The sequence below is a fragment of the Fulmarus glacialis genome, unplaced genomic scaffold (assembly GCF_000690835.1).
Source record: "Fulmarus glacialis isolate BGI_N327 unplaced genomic scaffold, ASM69083v1 scaffold1469, whole genome shotgun sequence".
NCBI classification, from domain to species: Eukaryota; Metazoa; Chordata; class Aves; order Procellariiformes; family Procellariidae; genus Fulmarus; species Fulmarus glacialis.
In genome coordinates this window covers 14340-30188 of record NW_009232390.1, presented here as the reverse complement: position 1 = coordinate 30188, position 15849 = coordinate 14340, and the positions used below count along the sequence as shown (strand labels likewise).

General features: G+C 45.1%; 1 protein-coding gene across 1 annotated transcript; it reads left to right on the top strand.

The window, feature by feature from the left end:
- The first annotated feature begins 452 nt into the window (after positions 1 to 452).
- Positions 453 to 15302, top strand: SLC26A3 (solute carrier family 26 (anion exchanger), member 3). Its single transcript, XM_009584868.1, has 20 exons — positions 453 to 583; positions 1404 to 1543; positions 1656 to 1766; positions 1855 to 2012; positions 2778 to 2942; positions 3633 to 3785; positions 4538 to 4620; positions 5884 to 6031; positions 6164 to 6277; positions 6390 to 6467; positions 6910 to 7005; positions 8033 to 8139; positions 8398 to 8467; positions 8551 to 8643; positions 10032 to 10127; positions 10739 to 10972; positions 12994 to 13048; positions 13545 to 13690; positions 14475 to 14537; positions 15172 to 15302. Exons 1-20 carry the CDS (start codon positions 453 to 455, stop codon positions 15193 to 15195), a joined length of 2265 nt encoding a protein of 754 aa, XP_009583163.1. The 3' UTR covers positions 15196 to 15302.
- Positions 15303 to 15849: the final 547 nt, after the last annotated feature.

The window sequence follows — 15849 nt, the reverse complement described above, 5'->3', positions numbered from 1 at the left end:
CGGCGAGCTGCCAGCCCTCCCGGTGATGCCACAAAGAGAAACCACTTGGGATCCGCTTGTTTGTTCTTAGAGGAATTAGTCTCCCTTGAGGGAGGCAGTTTTTGGTTGTAGATGGCTGACTCAGAGATAAATTAACTCAAAATCCATCTTGTCCGCTTTTTGGCTGCATCTTTAGAGAGAAATACTTCATGCTCCAGCGAAACACTGCCCTGCAGTGGGAGGAGGAGGAGGGCAGGAGATCACCTTGGCAAAGTGAAGCGGGTGTCTCAACCATCTCTCTTTTGATCTTCAAAGGTGGTAACGCTCAGTTTGGAGTTCACTCATCTATGCTACGGCTACCCACCCCACAGTACATAAGGAGCTAACCCCATTCTTCGTTTCAGGTTTTTAAGTGACTAAGGCCAGAGAGAAGCACACACGAGTCGCCATCCTCACCTGACATTTCAGGAGAAATGGTTGAACCTGTGGGCAACCACTATGTTGTAGCCAGACCTGTGTACTCGGAGAATTTGTTCAATGAAGAGCATGAGAAATTGCACAGATACCATAAAACCTTTTGGGATCACCTGAAACTATATTTTCGGTAAGGAGATTTTTTTCTTTTTTTAAAATATGGATCTAAGAAACAGCCCGAACTGCCGCTCTCAGACAGCATGAATTCCATCCTGACAACTTCCACCTCAGATTCCAACAAAGCAAATGAAAACTCATTAACCAAATGCAATGTCAGATTTTTCTAAAGAATTTTAGCTGCTATTACCCTTAAAAGTCTTCCTACAGTTGTATCCCAGGCAGCTTCTCTTTTTTGGGGCCCTTGGCAGCACAGACTCCAGGGACACCTTATTGTGGCCTTTCAATACTTAAAGGGGGCTTGTAAGAAAGATGGGGACAGACTTTTTAGCAGGGCCTGTTGCAATAGGACAGGGGAAAATGGTTTTAAACCAAAAGAGGGTAGATTCCAACTAGATATAAGGAAGAAATTTTTTACAACGAGGGTGGTGAAACACTGGAACAGGTTGCCCAGAGGGGCAGTAGATGCCCCATCCCTGGAAACATTCAAGGTCAGGTTGGACGGGGCTCTGAGCAACCTGATCTAGTTGAAGATGTCCCTGCCCACAGCAGGGGGGTTGGACTAGATGACCTTTAAAGGTCCCTTCCAACCCAAACTATTCTATGATTCTATGATTCTATGAAAAGTTTGATTGGAAGGGACCTCTGGAGGCCACCGGGTCCTCCTTGAAGCACAGGTGGCAGAGCAGTTTGATCAGGGCTGTGTCTGTGTAAGATTTTGACCTCTGGCAGCCTGAACGTGAATCCTTTCCCCTTCTTTTCCCCTCCAAAGACAGGCTGCGACCCAGCTGAGCCGTTCACTGACAGAGCTCAGTCCTCTTGTGTCTTTACAGCTGCTCCCCACAAAGGGTCAAAAAAATTGCCTTGGGTTTGTTTCCCATTGTCTCATGGCTGCCAGCGTACCGCTTCAGGGAGTGGATCCTGAGTGACATTGTCTCCGGCATCAACACGGGGCTCGTGGCTGTCCTGCAAGGTACCTCCGGGCAACGTGTGCTCTGACAGAGCCTGCGAGGAGGTGCAAAGGGACTGCTGGCCTCAGCCTGTAACACACACACACCACCTTCCCTGGGTCTCTGTCCTCGCAGGTCTCGCCTTTGCTTTGCTGGTGAACATCCCTCCTGGTTATGGACTCTATGCAGCATTTTTCCCCGTTCTGGTCTATTTTATCTTTGGCACATCTAGACATATCTCAGTGGGTAAGTTCAGGCACACCGACCGCCCTCATCGCTGGTGAAGAAGTACACGCTGCCCTCTCAGGTCTAACAAACACCTTGTGCTGCTCAGGTCCCTTCCCCGTCCTGAGCCTGATGGTGGGAGGAACTGTCATCAGGCTGGTCCCCGATGACAGTGCTGGAAATGGCACTTCCACGAATATCTCAGCGATAAATGAAGAGAGGGTGATGGTAGCTGCATCTGTAACCTTCCTTTCTGGGGTTTTTCAGGTTGGTAAACATATGTGTGTGTGCCCACACGCATCTATATGCACTTATATGAATAGATGGCTGGTGGACTGGCCTTCCCCTTTGGCTTCTGCTGGAGTAGTCACGAAAGTAATTCCCTTCCCCTTCCCACGTGACTGACCTTGGCTCACTGATTAGGAGACATCCACCCCCCTCCAGCGACCAGGCACTGATTCATGCTGTGAAATCCCTGGTTTCACCCAGACCTCAGCCTACAGCCCACACAGCTGCACCCCACCTACAGCAAAAACCAATCTGCTGGATAGGAAAAAAGTAGTTGTGAGAGTAATGTGAATGATGCAGACACACCGAGGGGAATGAAAGCCCTATCTCATAACAGTAAAGTATTTGGATTTTTCTTTTCAGAAAAAAAAATTCCTCCTTCCTTCCTAATATAGAATTCCTACAGTTCCTTCCTTCCTAATATATTAACATGTTTGTACTTCATAAAACACTGGTACCATGTAAAAAGACGGGTACCGAAAACCCTAAGACTAAGGATGTTTATTTTAGCTATAAAATAAGAATAGGTTTTAACTCCTCTAGCAATGACTTCTATTAGTCTTATGCCCCTTGTTGCTAAATCTCGACTTTTATTGCAAGTCTGGTGACAGTATTTTCCATAAGCACTGGATGTGTGGGATTAGGTGAAAATCTTCGTTTCCATTAAATATGGTTCTCTTTGTTGCAGAGCTTGCTTAAAAGCATGAATGAATCCCACTGACATACGGTCATTTTGCATTTCAGTTGCTTCTGGGAATTCTCCAGTTTGGATTCATTGTTATTTATCTATCACAATCATTAATCAGTGGTTTCACAACTGCTGCGGCTATCCATGTTCTGGTATCTCAGCTAAAATTCATGCTTCAACTACCTGTCCCTGGATTTAATAAGCCGTTTGGCATCGTCTATGTAAGTGCTAAGTGTTCGTTATTTGCTAATGCTATTGAAACCCATGATGTATATCTGACTGTATATCACAAGGCAGTAATAACAGAACTCAGCATAAAAATAGTCAAGCAGGAGGAAACACAAGAGAAAAATATGAGAGATATGTTATTAGTATATGACCAACCTTTAAATTTATTACCAAACACCAAGTTACACCCCATTGGGCTAATTAGTGTGTTAGCGTATTTTAATTAAGCATTCAACTTTGCCTCAGGCATTTAATTATTCATTTTTACTGGGCTGATATTATATATATTTCATGTGGATATGACTCAGCGAGAGCTGTTGGATGAGAAAGGAGGAAGGAGAAGGACAGGAAGAAGGAGTGGAGAGAGGCACCTGCTCAGTAATTCCCATTGCTCACGTTTCCTATCGCACACATGCGTGTTGCTCCGACCCTCCCTCAGGGGGAAGCCAGGAGGAGAGGGTCAAGAGCCAGTGGAAAGGGTCCTTCACGGATGCTTTCGTTGTTTGGATGATGCACATGCACATTCATTGGGGCTGGCAATCCACATCATGCCACAGAGAACAAATCCCAACTGCTGTAACCCTCAGAACAATTCAGATACAGGTCCTTCTGGAAGGGGTAGTGCTACTGTGCCAGGGCGCTACTATTTGTAAAGCATCACATGTTTCTTCCTGATTTTGCAGACTCTGGAGAGCATTTTCAGCCAGATCACAAAAACAAACATCGCTGACCTTGTCACAAGCCTTGTTGTCTTGCTTATCGTGTTCGTGGTGAAAGAAATGAATGATCGATACAAAGCAAAGCTACCAACTCCCATCCCGATCGAACTCCTTGTGGTAACAGTCACTTCTCTTTGATTTTGCAATTGCTCCATCACTATAGTGACACGGGAAGCAGCCTTTTAACCATTTCTTCTCCTGTTTTGCATTAAATGATGGGTTATCATTTTACCTATAAGGAAAAATTGACAACATTCATGAGCTATTGTGAGATGTTTTACCTCTACTTAGCTGTTCTTAACTGAATACATCTGTAGTGAGTAAGATGTTATAAATTATGAATTTCTTCCTTGGACGAAATTGGCTCCGACACCAGGCAGCTGGGCCCCTCTGCACCATACCTGCAAGCAGCCACTGAAGTCCTGGCCGTCCGTGGCTGCGCACAAGACAGTTTTGCCTTCCAGCAGCAGAGGGTTTTGCCCCCGCCCCGAGCAGCAGCGGAGTGGGGGAAGCCTCACGCGGGCAGCAAGCTCCTAAAGTCCGGGAGGATGTTGCTATAGATGCAGGCGGTGCTTGTTTTCCCCCAGAGTTACTACAGCACCCTGTTAGAAAACACCTGGTTTTGGGTGGGATGTTCTGTGAGATATTCTGATATATTCTCCATGTGATATATGAACATAAACCCATACCTGTAAGGTGGTTCAGGAATGACATCTGAACAGCAAAGGGATGTGCAGACTTGGGGCATAATTCTGCCACTAGCGATGAGACTGGAGGACATGTGGGAGAGGGAAGGAAATGCTTTTTAATAGTTTCTTCATACTCTTGCTTGAATGTGCCTAATAAAGGTGGGGTTTATTATCTTTCAGACAGTCTTAGCAGCACTGATTTCCTATTTCGTTAACTTTGAAGAAAAATTTAATGTAGCTGTTGTCGGAAAACTAGAGGAAGGGTAAGTGATTTGCTTAAAATTCACCAGTGGAGCAAAAAGTTCTCTCCAGTTTGTCAATGCTAAATTGGTTCAGCTCTGCTTTTTGATTAAAATCATCTGCTTCATCTTCTTTCGGTAGGTAAATAAACATTTCACTCTCAACAACATGAGGACACACTTGCAATAGATAATTACTCACTAGAGCAGATCTACACAACAAAGAATACACTGTGACATGAAATAATTGCATGCTTCATTTTCTAAGACAGCTGTTGAGCAGGAGGTTAATATTTGTCCCTTTTACTGAACTACTCACTCCTGAACCCCTTCGTTTCCCTCGAAGTGCCTGCACGGTTCTGCAGCCACCACCAGCCCTGGGAAGCCACCACGACACCATGCAGTCCTCCCGCCCGGACCCCTCTGGCCAGCCGCCAGCATCTCCCCAGGCACCGTTATTCTCAGGAGACTTCAACATCTGCTCTTCCAGGAGAATATCCATACAGAGAATATATATTCATATATAGAGTATATCCAGCTATGCCAGAATTTTGGCCTAAAGAATTAATAGGCACACATTAAGTTAAAAAGAGGGAGGAAGACTTTACTAAATAGGACAGCAGAGTGCAGCCTATTACTGACTGGGGCACTCTCGATTGCCACTTGTAGCCCCAGAGGTGTTAGTGAATTTTGCAGAGGAACAGCTATTTCTGCTCAAGAGTCTCCGTTCTTCAGATTTCAGGTCACTGGGGGGAAAAAAAAGCCCAGAGAGGAATTCTCCCTAGGATCTGCAAAAGCCCCTGATCAAAGGAGCAGGAAATGGTAAAGCTAAAGCATCTAGCAGATAGCCCGAGAGACTAGTCAATATTACCTGAGTCAGTAAATATTTGTTTAGCTGTCTGAAGTGCTTCACTGAATCATGAAGGAATTTTTTTTTTGGTCACAATTAAGTGAAATCCTTCTGTGTGCAAATTGCCTGTACAAGGGCCCCAGCGCCACGTCAGATCTTACATCCATGCATAAGTAGAGGTGCATGCACCTCAAATAAAATAAGCTGTGGCTGGTCCTGGCCAAGTAAATGAATCTGCTGAGATACAAACTGAGACCAGTGCGGATAAACAGAGTCCCTGTCCCAATCAAGGATTCCCTAAAGTTTTACAGGATTTAGATCTGCAATTATGTGTTACACCTCACCAAAGTGCTCGGCTGGACCATTGCCTTGCTCACTTGCTTGACAGCTTGTCTCCTTGGGCATATCCTTAACGAATAAAGTTTTTTGTCTTTCAGATTTCAAGCACCTGTTGCACCTGATATCGGTGTCCTCCAAAAGTGTATCGGCGACAGCATTTCCATCGCAATCGTTGGGTTTGCAGTAGCCTTCTCCGTGGCTAAAGTGTATTCCATTAAGCATGACTACCCAGTAGACGGCAACCAGGTAGGTGGATAACACAGAAGTCAATACAGTGCATTTGTCAACAGGAAATAAGTCATTTTAGGAATAGTTTGCCATGTGAATAACTGTCATGAACTATTGTGAAGAAGAATATCTCTTTCGTTTTTATTTCAGGAACTAATTGCTTTTGGACTGGGTAATATAGTTGGTGGATCATTCAAAGGATTTGCCGCCAGCACTGCTCTGACAAGATCAGGTGTGCAGGAGAGCACAGGAGGCAAAACACAGGTATAGAAAACAGATCATGATGGCGTTTAATGCAAGAAAGCTCTCTCTTTTTTCCTGGATGACCATAATGCCTTCGGGCACTTATTCATGGTGGAATTGTTCTCTCATGCAGATTGCCGGCATTATCTCAGCTGTCATCGTCTTGATTGTGATCTTGGCCATTGGGTTTCTCCTGGCACCATTACAGAAGGTATTCATTGCTTTCACCTAGTGCTTCCTCCTGCTTGCCAAAGACACGGCTGCTCTAGGAGTCACTGGGAATGTCCATAGGCTTCAGTGGGAGCCAAACAGGATTTTGCAAAGCTTGGTTCTTCTTCCCAGACCATGACAGAGAGGACCACTACATCTGGTCCCTCAAAGGGAACGCAAGTGCCCAAACACCAAACACCACAGCACCAGCTTTCAGGTGCCAAAAATAAGTGGGATTTGCAGCCTCAAATCAGATGCCTCTGCTGCACCATGGCTAGGGAGGTTCCAGTGCCATGGATAGGGCATCCCGACTCCCAGCAGCGACACACCGTGAGGAGCTGCCTGGCCTTTCTGCTGCACTTTGTACGACCTGCTAAGTCTTAATGTTCAACATTTGCTTTTCTTGCTTTAAAATTCAACATGTATTTTGGTCTTTTTAACAGTCAGTCCTTGCATCTTTGGCTCTTGGCAACTTGAAAGGAATGCTCATGCAGTTCAAGGAAGTAGGCGTCCTATGGAGGAAGGACAAGTATGACTGTGTAAGTTGAGTCTCACAAGCATTCAGGAATGAAGCAGTCTGGAGAAAGTAATTATTATGCAAATTTGCTTACAGGTATCTTTATTTTTATACCTGCCTTACTTCACTAAATGGAAAGTACAATACTGGCAGGCCTTTTTTACTCTTATAACCCTTGCTCATGTTTTCCATTTTGTCCCACCTATTTTGAGTCAATTCTCACTCCTAACATTTCTTGGTGATGTTGATTTTCATCAATTTCATCAAAATCTATTAAAATACAGTTTATTATACAAATCAAATACAGAAAGAAGTTACAGAAAATGTCTAAATACCCGCTGCACTGGCTACACATTCAGGGACACTTTCTCACACTCACGCAGCTCGTTGGGTGGAGGTTACACACAAAACAAGTGATGACCATGGCTTGAAGAGTTTACTTTAAATGGCAAAGCTTGTGGCTGGCGGGCAGGACTGCTTACCTCCAACACTCAGAAAATTTGGGCTCTTGGTTCCTCATCGGCCAATTCCTTGTGTTCCCAAATGGTTCCAGGCCTCATTTTTCCCAGCAACCAAACAGTTATTTACCACATGAAAATGCTTTGAGATCTGTGATTAAAAAATACTCAGTATTATCTAGTTGCTTGTGCTTATCAGTCACATACATTCACAGCACCTACATTTGCCTCTTTTGATACCCAAAGCACATTTACAACTCTCAGCTTTACCTGGATCCTGATTTACTTGTAACCGTGCCTTTCTGCTGGATTTTTATTGAGCATTTAGTGAACCACCTATAGAATACCCACACTTCTATTATTCTGAGCCTTTATTGTACAGAAATTGTTATCCCTAGAAACACTCCCTGGTGCTAGTCGGTGAGTCTGGCCCTGTTTTACAAGAAAAAAAACTAGGAAACATGAAACCCCTCACCAAAGGCAGATGGACAGCCTGGATCAGATCTGAGATCTGTTGCTGCTCCCACCCTGGGCTCACGACCCAGGTCCTTGACACGCTCGTAACTGCTGCCGTCCACCTGCTCGTTACAGGTTATATGGGTGGTGTCTTTCTTAGCTGCCGTTTTTCTTGGCCTGGATATTGGGCTAGCAACCGCCGTGGCATTCCAGCTGCTGACCGTGGTGATCCGCTCCCAGATGTGAGTACTCGTTGGACGCGATGACATCTCAGAGCCTCCTGTTATAAATTAACTCCCCCTGTACAGAGAAGGCCAACAGCCCCATGTGTCGGTCAGTCCAGCACCTGTGTATGGAAAAATCTTTTACGGGCGTAAACCCTCGGTTGTGGGGTCCAGCTTCAGTCTACCACCGCAGCTCAGGTTGCTTTCCCTGATCCTTCCCTTCCTCCAGGTTTCGGTATGGGCTACAAATAATTGTGTGTGTGTGTTTGTTCGCAGTCCAAGCTGCACCGTTTTGGTTAATGTTGGGAGAAGTAACATCTACAGAAACAGGAAGGATTACACTGACGTAAGAAATGTTTCTTTTATTACCTGCTGCATTTGTGTTTCTATAGCAGACGTTGTTACTGACACTTTTGCTTCACTGTACAGATCTATGAGCCAGAGGGAGTGAAGATTTTCAGATGCTCATCTCCTATCTTCTTCGCTAATATTGAATTCTTCAGAGAGAAACTCATCACTGCTGTAAGTGTCTAGGGCTGTCATTCTGAACATATGAATTGCATGACACATTAAGGGTGAATACAATTTCCAAATAATTACTATATATGCAGTCAGTCCACAGTTCAAAGATGAATTTTTCATGAATTATTAAAATATTGTTTCTGCTACTGTAATCCCATATATATGCACATACCTCTGAGAAAGAGAACAGCCTGACTCATGCTGAACTTATACCATAACAATGTACATACATATATTTTAAGTTCTTTAGAAAAAAGTACTGCAAATAGATAATATAAAGGGATATTATTTTATTTTACTAACATTTATATTATTTACTCCCCATAAATGCTAGCTTACTCATCTTACCCCAAAGAACGTAACCTCAACAGTCAGAAGAAAAGCTGAATGAAATCACACTATCAAAGAGGTCTTAATTTCTTCCATGACAAACTGGGCAAGGGCAGCCAGTCTTTCTGTAACCAGCATAGAGAGCCAGGACCCCTGAGTCCTCACCATGCCAGCGAGGCCCACCACCCCCAGACTGAACCGAACTTGCACCCATAACCTCCCCTTCCTGCTGCTCTTAAGGGGGCGTCAGCAAGCAGTGGCTACCCTGAGCATTGGTAATGAGCAGTTCATTGTTCCCATGAGGGACTGAAACTGGCAGAGGAACCAGGGAATCCGGCACGTTTGGGTCTCCACGTGCTTGGCTTTCTCCTCAGAAGAGCCTGAAGGGTTTTTTCTGTGGGTGCAGATGCTTATACCACTCTCTTCCTTTACAAATGCGGGCACTTCTAACACCTCTTTCCTCCACCCACTAGGTAGACGAGTCAGAAGACCCGCAGGAATTTAGCATTTTTGTAACTCTTATTAGCCTAATTTACCTGCCATCCTATTTTGTTAAAACCAGCTAACAAGTTCAAGAGGCGTACACAGCCAGCATGATTAACTTTGGTTTTCTTCTTCAAGAAAACAAAACGACGTGTATAGGACCCACACTGCAGTCAGGTGGCACAGAGCAGATACAGCCTGTGAGCTCTCTGATCTCGGTAGCCTGGGTGGCCGTCTCACAACAAAGATGAGTAAGACAAGCTCTGGGCTAGCCAGCACTGTACCAGCCTGCTGGAGTTACTGGCCTGTGCTACAGCATCGTCACTGCTCTAATGCTGTCCATGCTCGTGTCCTAAAGCTAGCACAGATGGGCCTGCCTGGTTTGTAGTCATACCTGTAGAGGTCTTCCCAACCAGGAAAAAGAGCCCTTTCTTGAATCGGTGAAAAGTGGTAGGCAACATCAAGTCCAAACCATGCTCATCATAACTAAAGAAAAGCTGCATAGATGCTGTGTCCTTCCCCTGGTGTCACTGGGTTTGGGGTTTTTTTAATTACTCAAAGTGCTGTTTCTGCAGGTCGGCTTCAACCCACTGAGAGTCCTGAGGAAACGCAATAAAGCTCTAAGGAAGATCAGAAAGATGCTGAAGAAAGGAGAGCTGCAAGTGACGCCTGTATGTAAGGCCGCTCCACCCCGGAGGGTTAAGCAAGCAGCTCCCTGGCTTGAAGTGGCAGAGAACTGCCTCACAGCCTCCTGTCCTAATTAGATATGCTATTCCCCAAGTTGCCACTTCATGACATAATTTTTGACATTTCAAAAATAAGATTTTAAATGGCTCTTACCGTAAGAGACCTATAGTTTTACTATGGGCAGAGCTTGTATGTCCCCACTTTGTTCGGAGCTTTGTTTGGCATCAAATGGCAAGATCAGACCCCACAGAGGTGATGTTCATGCTGCATTGATGATAGGATAAAGCTGGTTTTCTCTCAGCCCAAATCCTGCATGCTTTTTGTTCACTTCAGGGCACAATAAAAGGCCATCATTAACTGATTATGGTGATGATGATTAAATGATTGATGAGAGGAAAGCCAACATTTCCAATCTCCTCCAGATGAGGGAGTGGCAGAACTTTTTCTAGTGTAAAGTGCAGGTGGGTCCTGCTCCATCTCATGGATACATCAGCTTTGCATTGCCACTGCTATTGCCCTTACGTAAGATGCGCTACTGCCCTGGTTGGGTCTTAAAAAGAAGTATTAATTACGACACTTTTTTCTGTCAACACAGAAAGGATTGATTTGCATGGCTAACCATACACACGAGTCAGAAGAAGAATTAGACAACAACAGCATAGAGGAGCTGGACCAGCCCACCAACATGACAGACTTGCCCATTCAGATCAACTGGGGTGCTGACCTCCCCCCCGGCATCACTGTGCCCCGGGTGGACATCCACAGCATCGTTCTGGATTTCTCAGCAGTGTCATTCCTTGATTCTTCTGCCATGAGAGTCTTCCAAAAGGTAATTCTAATTCACAAGGCCAACAGTGATCATATGAAAGAAAAACATATGAATGCAGTTACACTTGAGGGGTACGCTTGAGGGAAGGGATGGCACCCAGAGGGACCTTGACAGGCTTGAGGAGTGGGCCCATGTGAACCTAATGAAGTTCAACAAGACCAAGTGCAAGGTCCTGCACCTGGGTCGGAGCAATCCAGTATCAGTACAGGCTGGGGGATGAAGGGATTGAGAGCAGCCCTGCAGAGAAGGTTGGGGATACCGGTGGATGAAAAATTGGACATGAGCTGGCAATGTGTGCTTGCAGCCCAGAAAGCCAACTGTATCCTTGGCTTCATCAAAAAACAGCGTGGCCAGCAGGTAGAGGGAGGTGACTCTGCCCCTCTACTCTGCTCTGGTGAGACTCCACCTGGAGTACTGCATCCAGCTCTGGGGTCCTCAGCGCAAGAAAGACATGGACCTGTTGCAGCAGTTCCAGAGGAGGGACAGAAAAATGGTCAGAGGGCTGGAACACCTCTCCTATGACAAAAGGCTTCAGAGAGTTGGGGTTGTTTAGTCTGGAGAAGAGCAGGCTTTGGGGACACCTTATTATGGCCTATCAGTACTTGAAGGGGGCTTATAAGAATCATAGAATCATTAAGGTTGGAAAAGACCTCTAAGATCATTGAGTCCCACGCTGAACCCAACCCCACTGTGCCCACTAAACCATGTCCCTAAGCGCCTCATCTACACGTCTTTTAAATACTTCCAGGGATGGTGACTCAACCACTTCCCTGGGCAGCCTGTTCCAAGGCTTGACAACCCTTTCAGTGAAGAAATTTTTCCTAATAGCCAATCTAAACCTCCCCTGGTGCAATTTGAGGCCATTTCCTCTCATCCTATCGCTTGTTACTTGGAAGAAGAGACCAACCCCCACCTCGCTACAACCTCCTTTCAGAAAGGAGGAGAGAGACTTTTTACCAAGGCCTCTAGTGACAGGACAAGGGGCAACAGGTTTCAACTGAAAGAGGGTAGATTTAGATTAGATATAAGAAATAAATTCTTTACAATGAGGGTGGCGAGGCACTGGAAGAAGGTTGCCCAGAGAAGCTGTGGATGCCCCATCGTTGGAAGTGTTCAAGGTCAGGCTGGGTTGGGCTTTGAGCAAATTGATCTAGTTGAAGATGTACCCGCCCACAGCAGGGGAGTTGGACCAGATGATCTTTAAAGGTCCCTTCCAACCCAAACCATTCTGTGATTCTATTCTGTGTTTCTAGCCTGCTTCTTAAAGGTATTGCTATATGGACTGGAAAGTCAGCGGCAACCTTTGAGTTTATGTGAATTTTAATGAACATTTTCCACAGAAAATGTTTAGGAAATGGATTAAATAATCAACTTAAATTTTCTTGGAATTAGAGTGTTGGCTGTGGCACCCTTTCTTCACCTGGTAAGATTTTGGGAAGCTTTACAGAAATGAAGATAAGAATTACGGCTTTAAACACCAGGCTGGGAGTTGGAGCATTGGAGTTTCATTTCTGCTCCTGCTCTCGCTTCCCAGGATGAACTTGAACAAAGCAGTAGGAACAACATTTTCAAACAGTGGTAGCTAAAGTTAAGTATCTAGAGCCACATAGGTGTGTAAATCTATTTCCATAGGAACAAAACACCCGCCATGTCAGTGGAAACTGTAGTTCTGCTCAAATTCCCAGTGGTAAAAATCTCCCCAGAACATTTTGGAGTCTTAGTCTCATCATGTGTCAAGTAGGTACAATAAAGCCATATAATTTATGAAATAATATCTTTTTCACTGTGGGCTAAATGTATTTAATACTGCCCTTTTTAAAAGGATCGGTCATCCCAGTCCACTGCCATGTGAAGAGACCATCCTGCCTCTAGGTGCAGCGGAGTTTGAGTTTAGAGCTGCTTACCATCATTGATCTTAAATATCTTAAAGTGGTTTGTTTATTTGCTGTGGCTAATCACCATAATGGCTGTTATCAGCAAAACCAGCAACATCTAAATGGTGCTTCTTTCTGGTTTAACAGACTTTGAAAGAATTTGTCCGGATCAACATTGACATTTACATTGCAGGGGCACATGGTGAGTTCTTGCCTTTCTGTCAGCATCACCGCGGATGCCTCGTCCCATCTGCCTTCCCCGTCCACCACTGAGCACGACTGCGGAGGATCACCCCAGTTTTACCTTCCAGTCTTGGATAGCGAACAGATCCAGCTGAGTGGATGCGTCATCCCTCCCATGCTGTCCCCAGCAGGCTGGGACCATGCATGATGGCTCATTTTACCTGTGGCCACGGCTGTGCTGTACTGCTCTGGGCTGTGGGACCCGCTATCGGGCAGCCTGGATTAAGCATTAAATAAGAAACGGGGCTCAAATTCTCTTCTGCCTGGCATCGAGCAGGGCAGTACTGATGGGCATTTACATCCCATCCTCTCCCCATCAGTAAAGAGGAACCCATCTGCTCTAATAAATAAAACAGTGCAGTATACCAGAATTCCTGTGTTCACTCAGTGGATTCGTTTTTCTTCATTTTCAAGGCCCGCAGGTCACTTTGTGCTTTGTTTTTGTTCCCCCACAGAGGGCTTCCTGGACAAACTGGAGAGATGTGCATTTTTTGACGAGGAGATCAAGCCATCCATGTTTTTCCTCACCATTCATGATGCAGTTTTACACATTTTGCTGAAGAAGGACATAGCGAGCTCCCCCAAATTAAAGCTCGCTGAGGTAACACTACAGTTTTCATCTTTCGCTACTTTAGTGCCTTTACATTACTCACAGGCACCCAAGCGTGCTCTGCATAGCTAGCCATGTGCTCTATACCATGTCTACATTAAAAAAGTTAATGATTAAAGCTCAGTTGGTCTCCAATAAATTTGGAGAGTAAGAGTGGTCCCTGGTCCAGGTGCCTGGCAAACCTAGTGAAAGGAGTGAATAATTCTCACTGGAGACTGGCCTGGCCATGGACTTCACTTGAAGCCACCTCCTTGGGAAGAGTGTGGTGCGGGGGCAAAATCCCGGCCCATCCATCGGCAATCCTCTGTCGTCACCCATCCGACGGGGACTGCTGCATACGCTGCAGCGGCTCTTGCAAGGCAGATTTGATGCTGCTTGCACGTAGGCTTCCCAGGCTTGTCTGCCTTCAAAGGGAGTGCTAAAGTAGTGCAGATAAATTAGTACAGTCAAATTTGGTGTTGGCCTTTCTGGGAGTTCTTAAATGAAGAGCAAGAAAGGATCCCGCATATGTTAAATCTGTTTAGAAGTACTAAACCCAGAATGCCACTCACCTGGAAACTGTCTAATCCACTTAGTTGAACTGGCCCAGCTCTGCTGCGCTGACCTGAAGACCTGGTGGGGGCCATAAAGGGCTGACAAGTGAGAGCTTCCTTCCTTCCAGGTCAACTTCCCAAGCATGTTCCAGAGATTTAAAAAGCAAGACCTGCTTCAATGTGAAAAAGGAAAAAAAGAAGCAATCCATTTCTTAATCCACAACTTCTTGTGTTCATTGCAGGAGAAGGGGAGCAGCAACGACTGTGTCATCCCCAGCAAAGGACTGCGCAGCCGGGAGTGCGCGGTAAGAGCCCTGTCTCCAGTAGCGGCACTCCAGCTGTAGGAAACGCAGCCCCAAAAGCCGCTCATGGGAACTGCTAGGTCAGAAAACAAAAACGTCTTCATCCCTGAGCTCTTGTGTCAGCCCAGAGCAGAAAGCATCCAGACAGCTTATTAATGGGATTTGACTTAAGGCAAAGCCTTATAGGAGTAAGACACGTGGGGCTCTGCTCGCCAGCCTTGCCTTGCGCACTGAGAGTCTGCAGAGGCAGGGTGGCGAAGGCCATCTCACCAGGCTCTCACCTGGTCTCCTCGCCCGTCCACCACGGTTCCCCCATGAGGAGTTCACTGGTAGCACGTCCGTGTGGCAGAGATGTCAGTATTGGTCGCATTTATCTAAATGTCTTGGGCAGAAGGGGAGTCTGGAGACAGGGATAAGAACAGGACACACACAGCCTTTCATCACGGACTTAAAGAGAAGGGCAGTATCCAGCACACGGCAACCCCATATAGAAAAAATGTCAGAGCACAGTCTTCCCACACAAACGCTTTAGAGGAGCAAATTCTTACATGTCACTCACCAGAGGGCACCTACCCTGGCTATTCCTTACAGAGGACATTCCTTACAGGTGACATTTATTTCCTTTTATTTCCTACAGATTGCAACAGAAACAAAATTTTAGATTTAATTTTCTAAATATAATATCCTCCAGCAACACAACATCACTTACAGAAGATGAATGCAGACACAGTGATGAGCATGAAGACAGAAGGATACTTTTTTATACCTTAAGAAGGATTTACTATACATAGTTACGTTCTAAGTTTTGGAATGGGCATGTTAGTCTTTATGTGTCTCTGTATATATAGAAATGTATTTATGTACACACATGGAGGCTAAAATCACACAGATTTTCTTATTTCATACCTTGCTGACAGCCTACCCACAGAGTTGAAGAAGCAGGTAATGTTAACCCTATTTGCATATACTTGTACATATTTCTATATTATTCTGACAGTTTGTAGACAACCTGTACAGCTGCTAGAGAATACATAAATATTTGTAATCTCGTAATTTATAACATAGACTAATAGTTAGGAGTGATATTTTGTCTTCAGTTTGTATATAACTTGTATAAAGTTTTCCTTACGGTTTGTAAGATACCTAGTAGACTGAGTTATTAAACTTGTTTTCAGCTCACTACCATCAGCGTAGTGTACGCAGTGACCAATCTATGTACCGTAAAACATGAAGCTTGTTCAGGAAAGACACAACATTTTCAGATCCAAACATGATTCATTGATTTGGTTTGGGCTGGTACGAAGTGCACAACAGA

Excerpts from the sequence above, each read along its gene's own strand:
- SLC26A3 (XM_009584868.1), top strand. The coding sequence starts at position 453 with ATGGTTGAACCTGTGGGCAACCACTATGTTGTAGCCAGACCTGTGTAC. Across the intron at positions 1,544-1,655 it reads GCTCGTGGCTGTCCTGCAAG|GTCTCGCCTTTGCTTTGCTG; the intron begins GTACCTCCGGGC and ends CTGTCCTCGCAG. Across the intron at positions 13,691-14,474 it reads CCAAATTAAAGCTCGCTGAG|GAGAAGGGGAGCAGCAACGA; the intron begins GTAACACTACAG and ends TGTTCATTGCAG.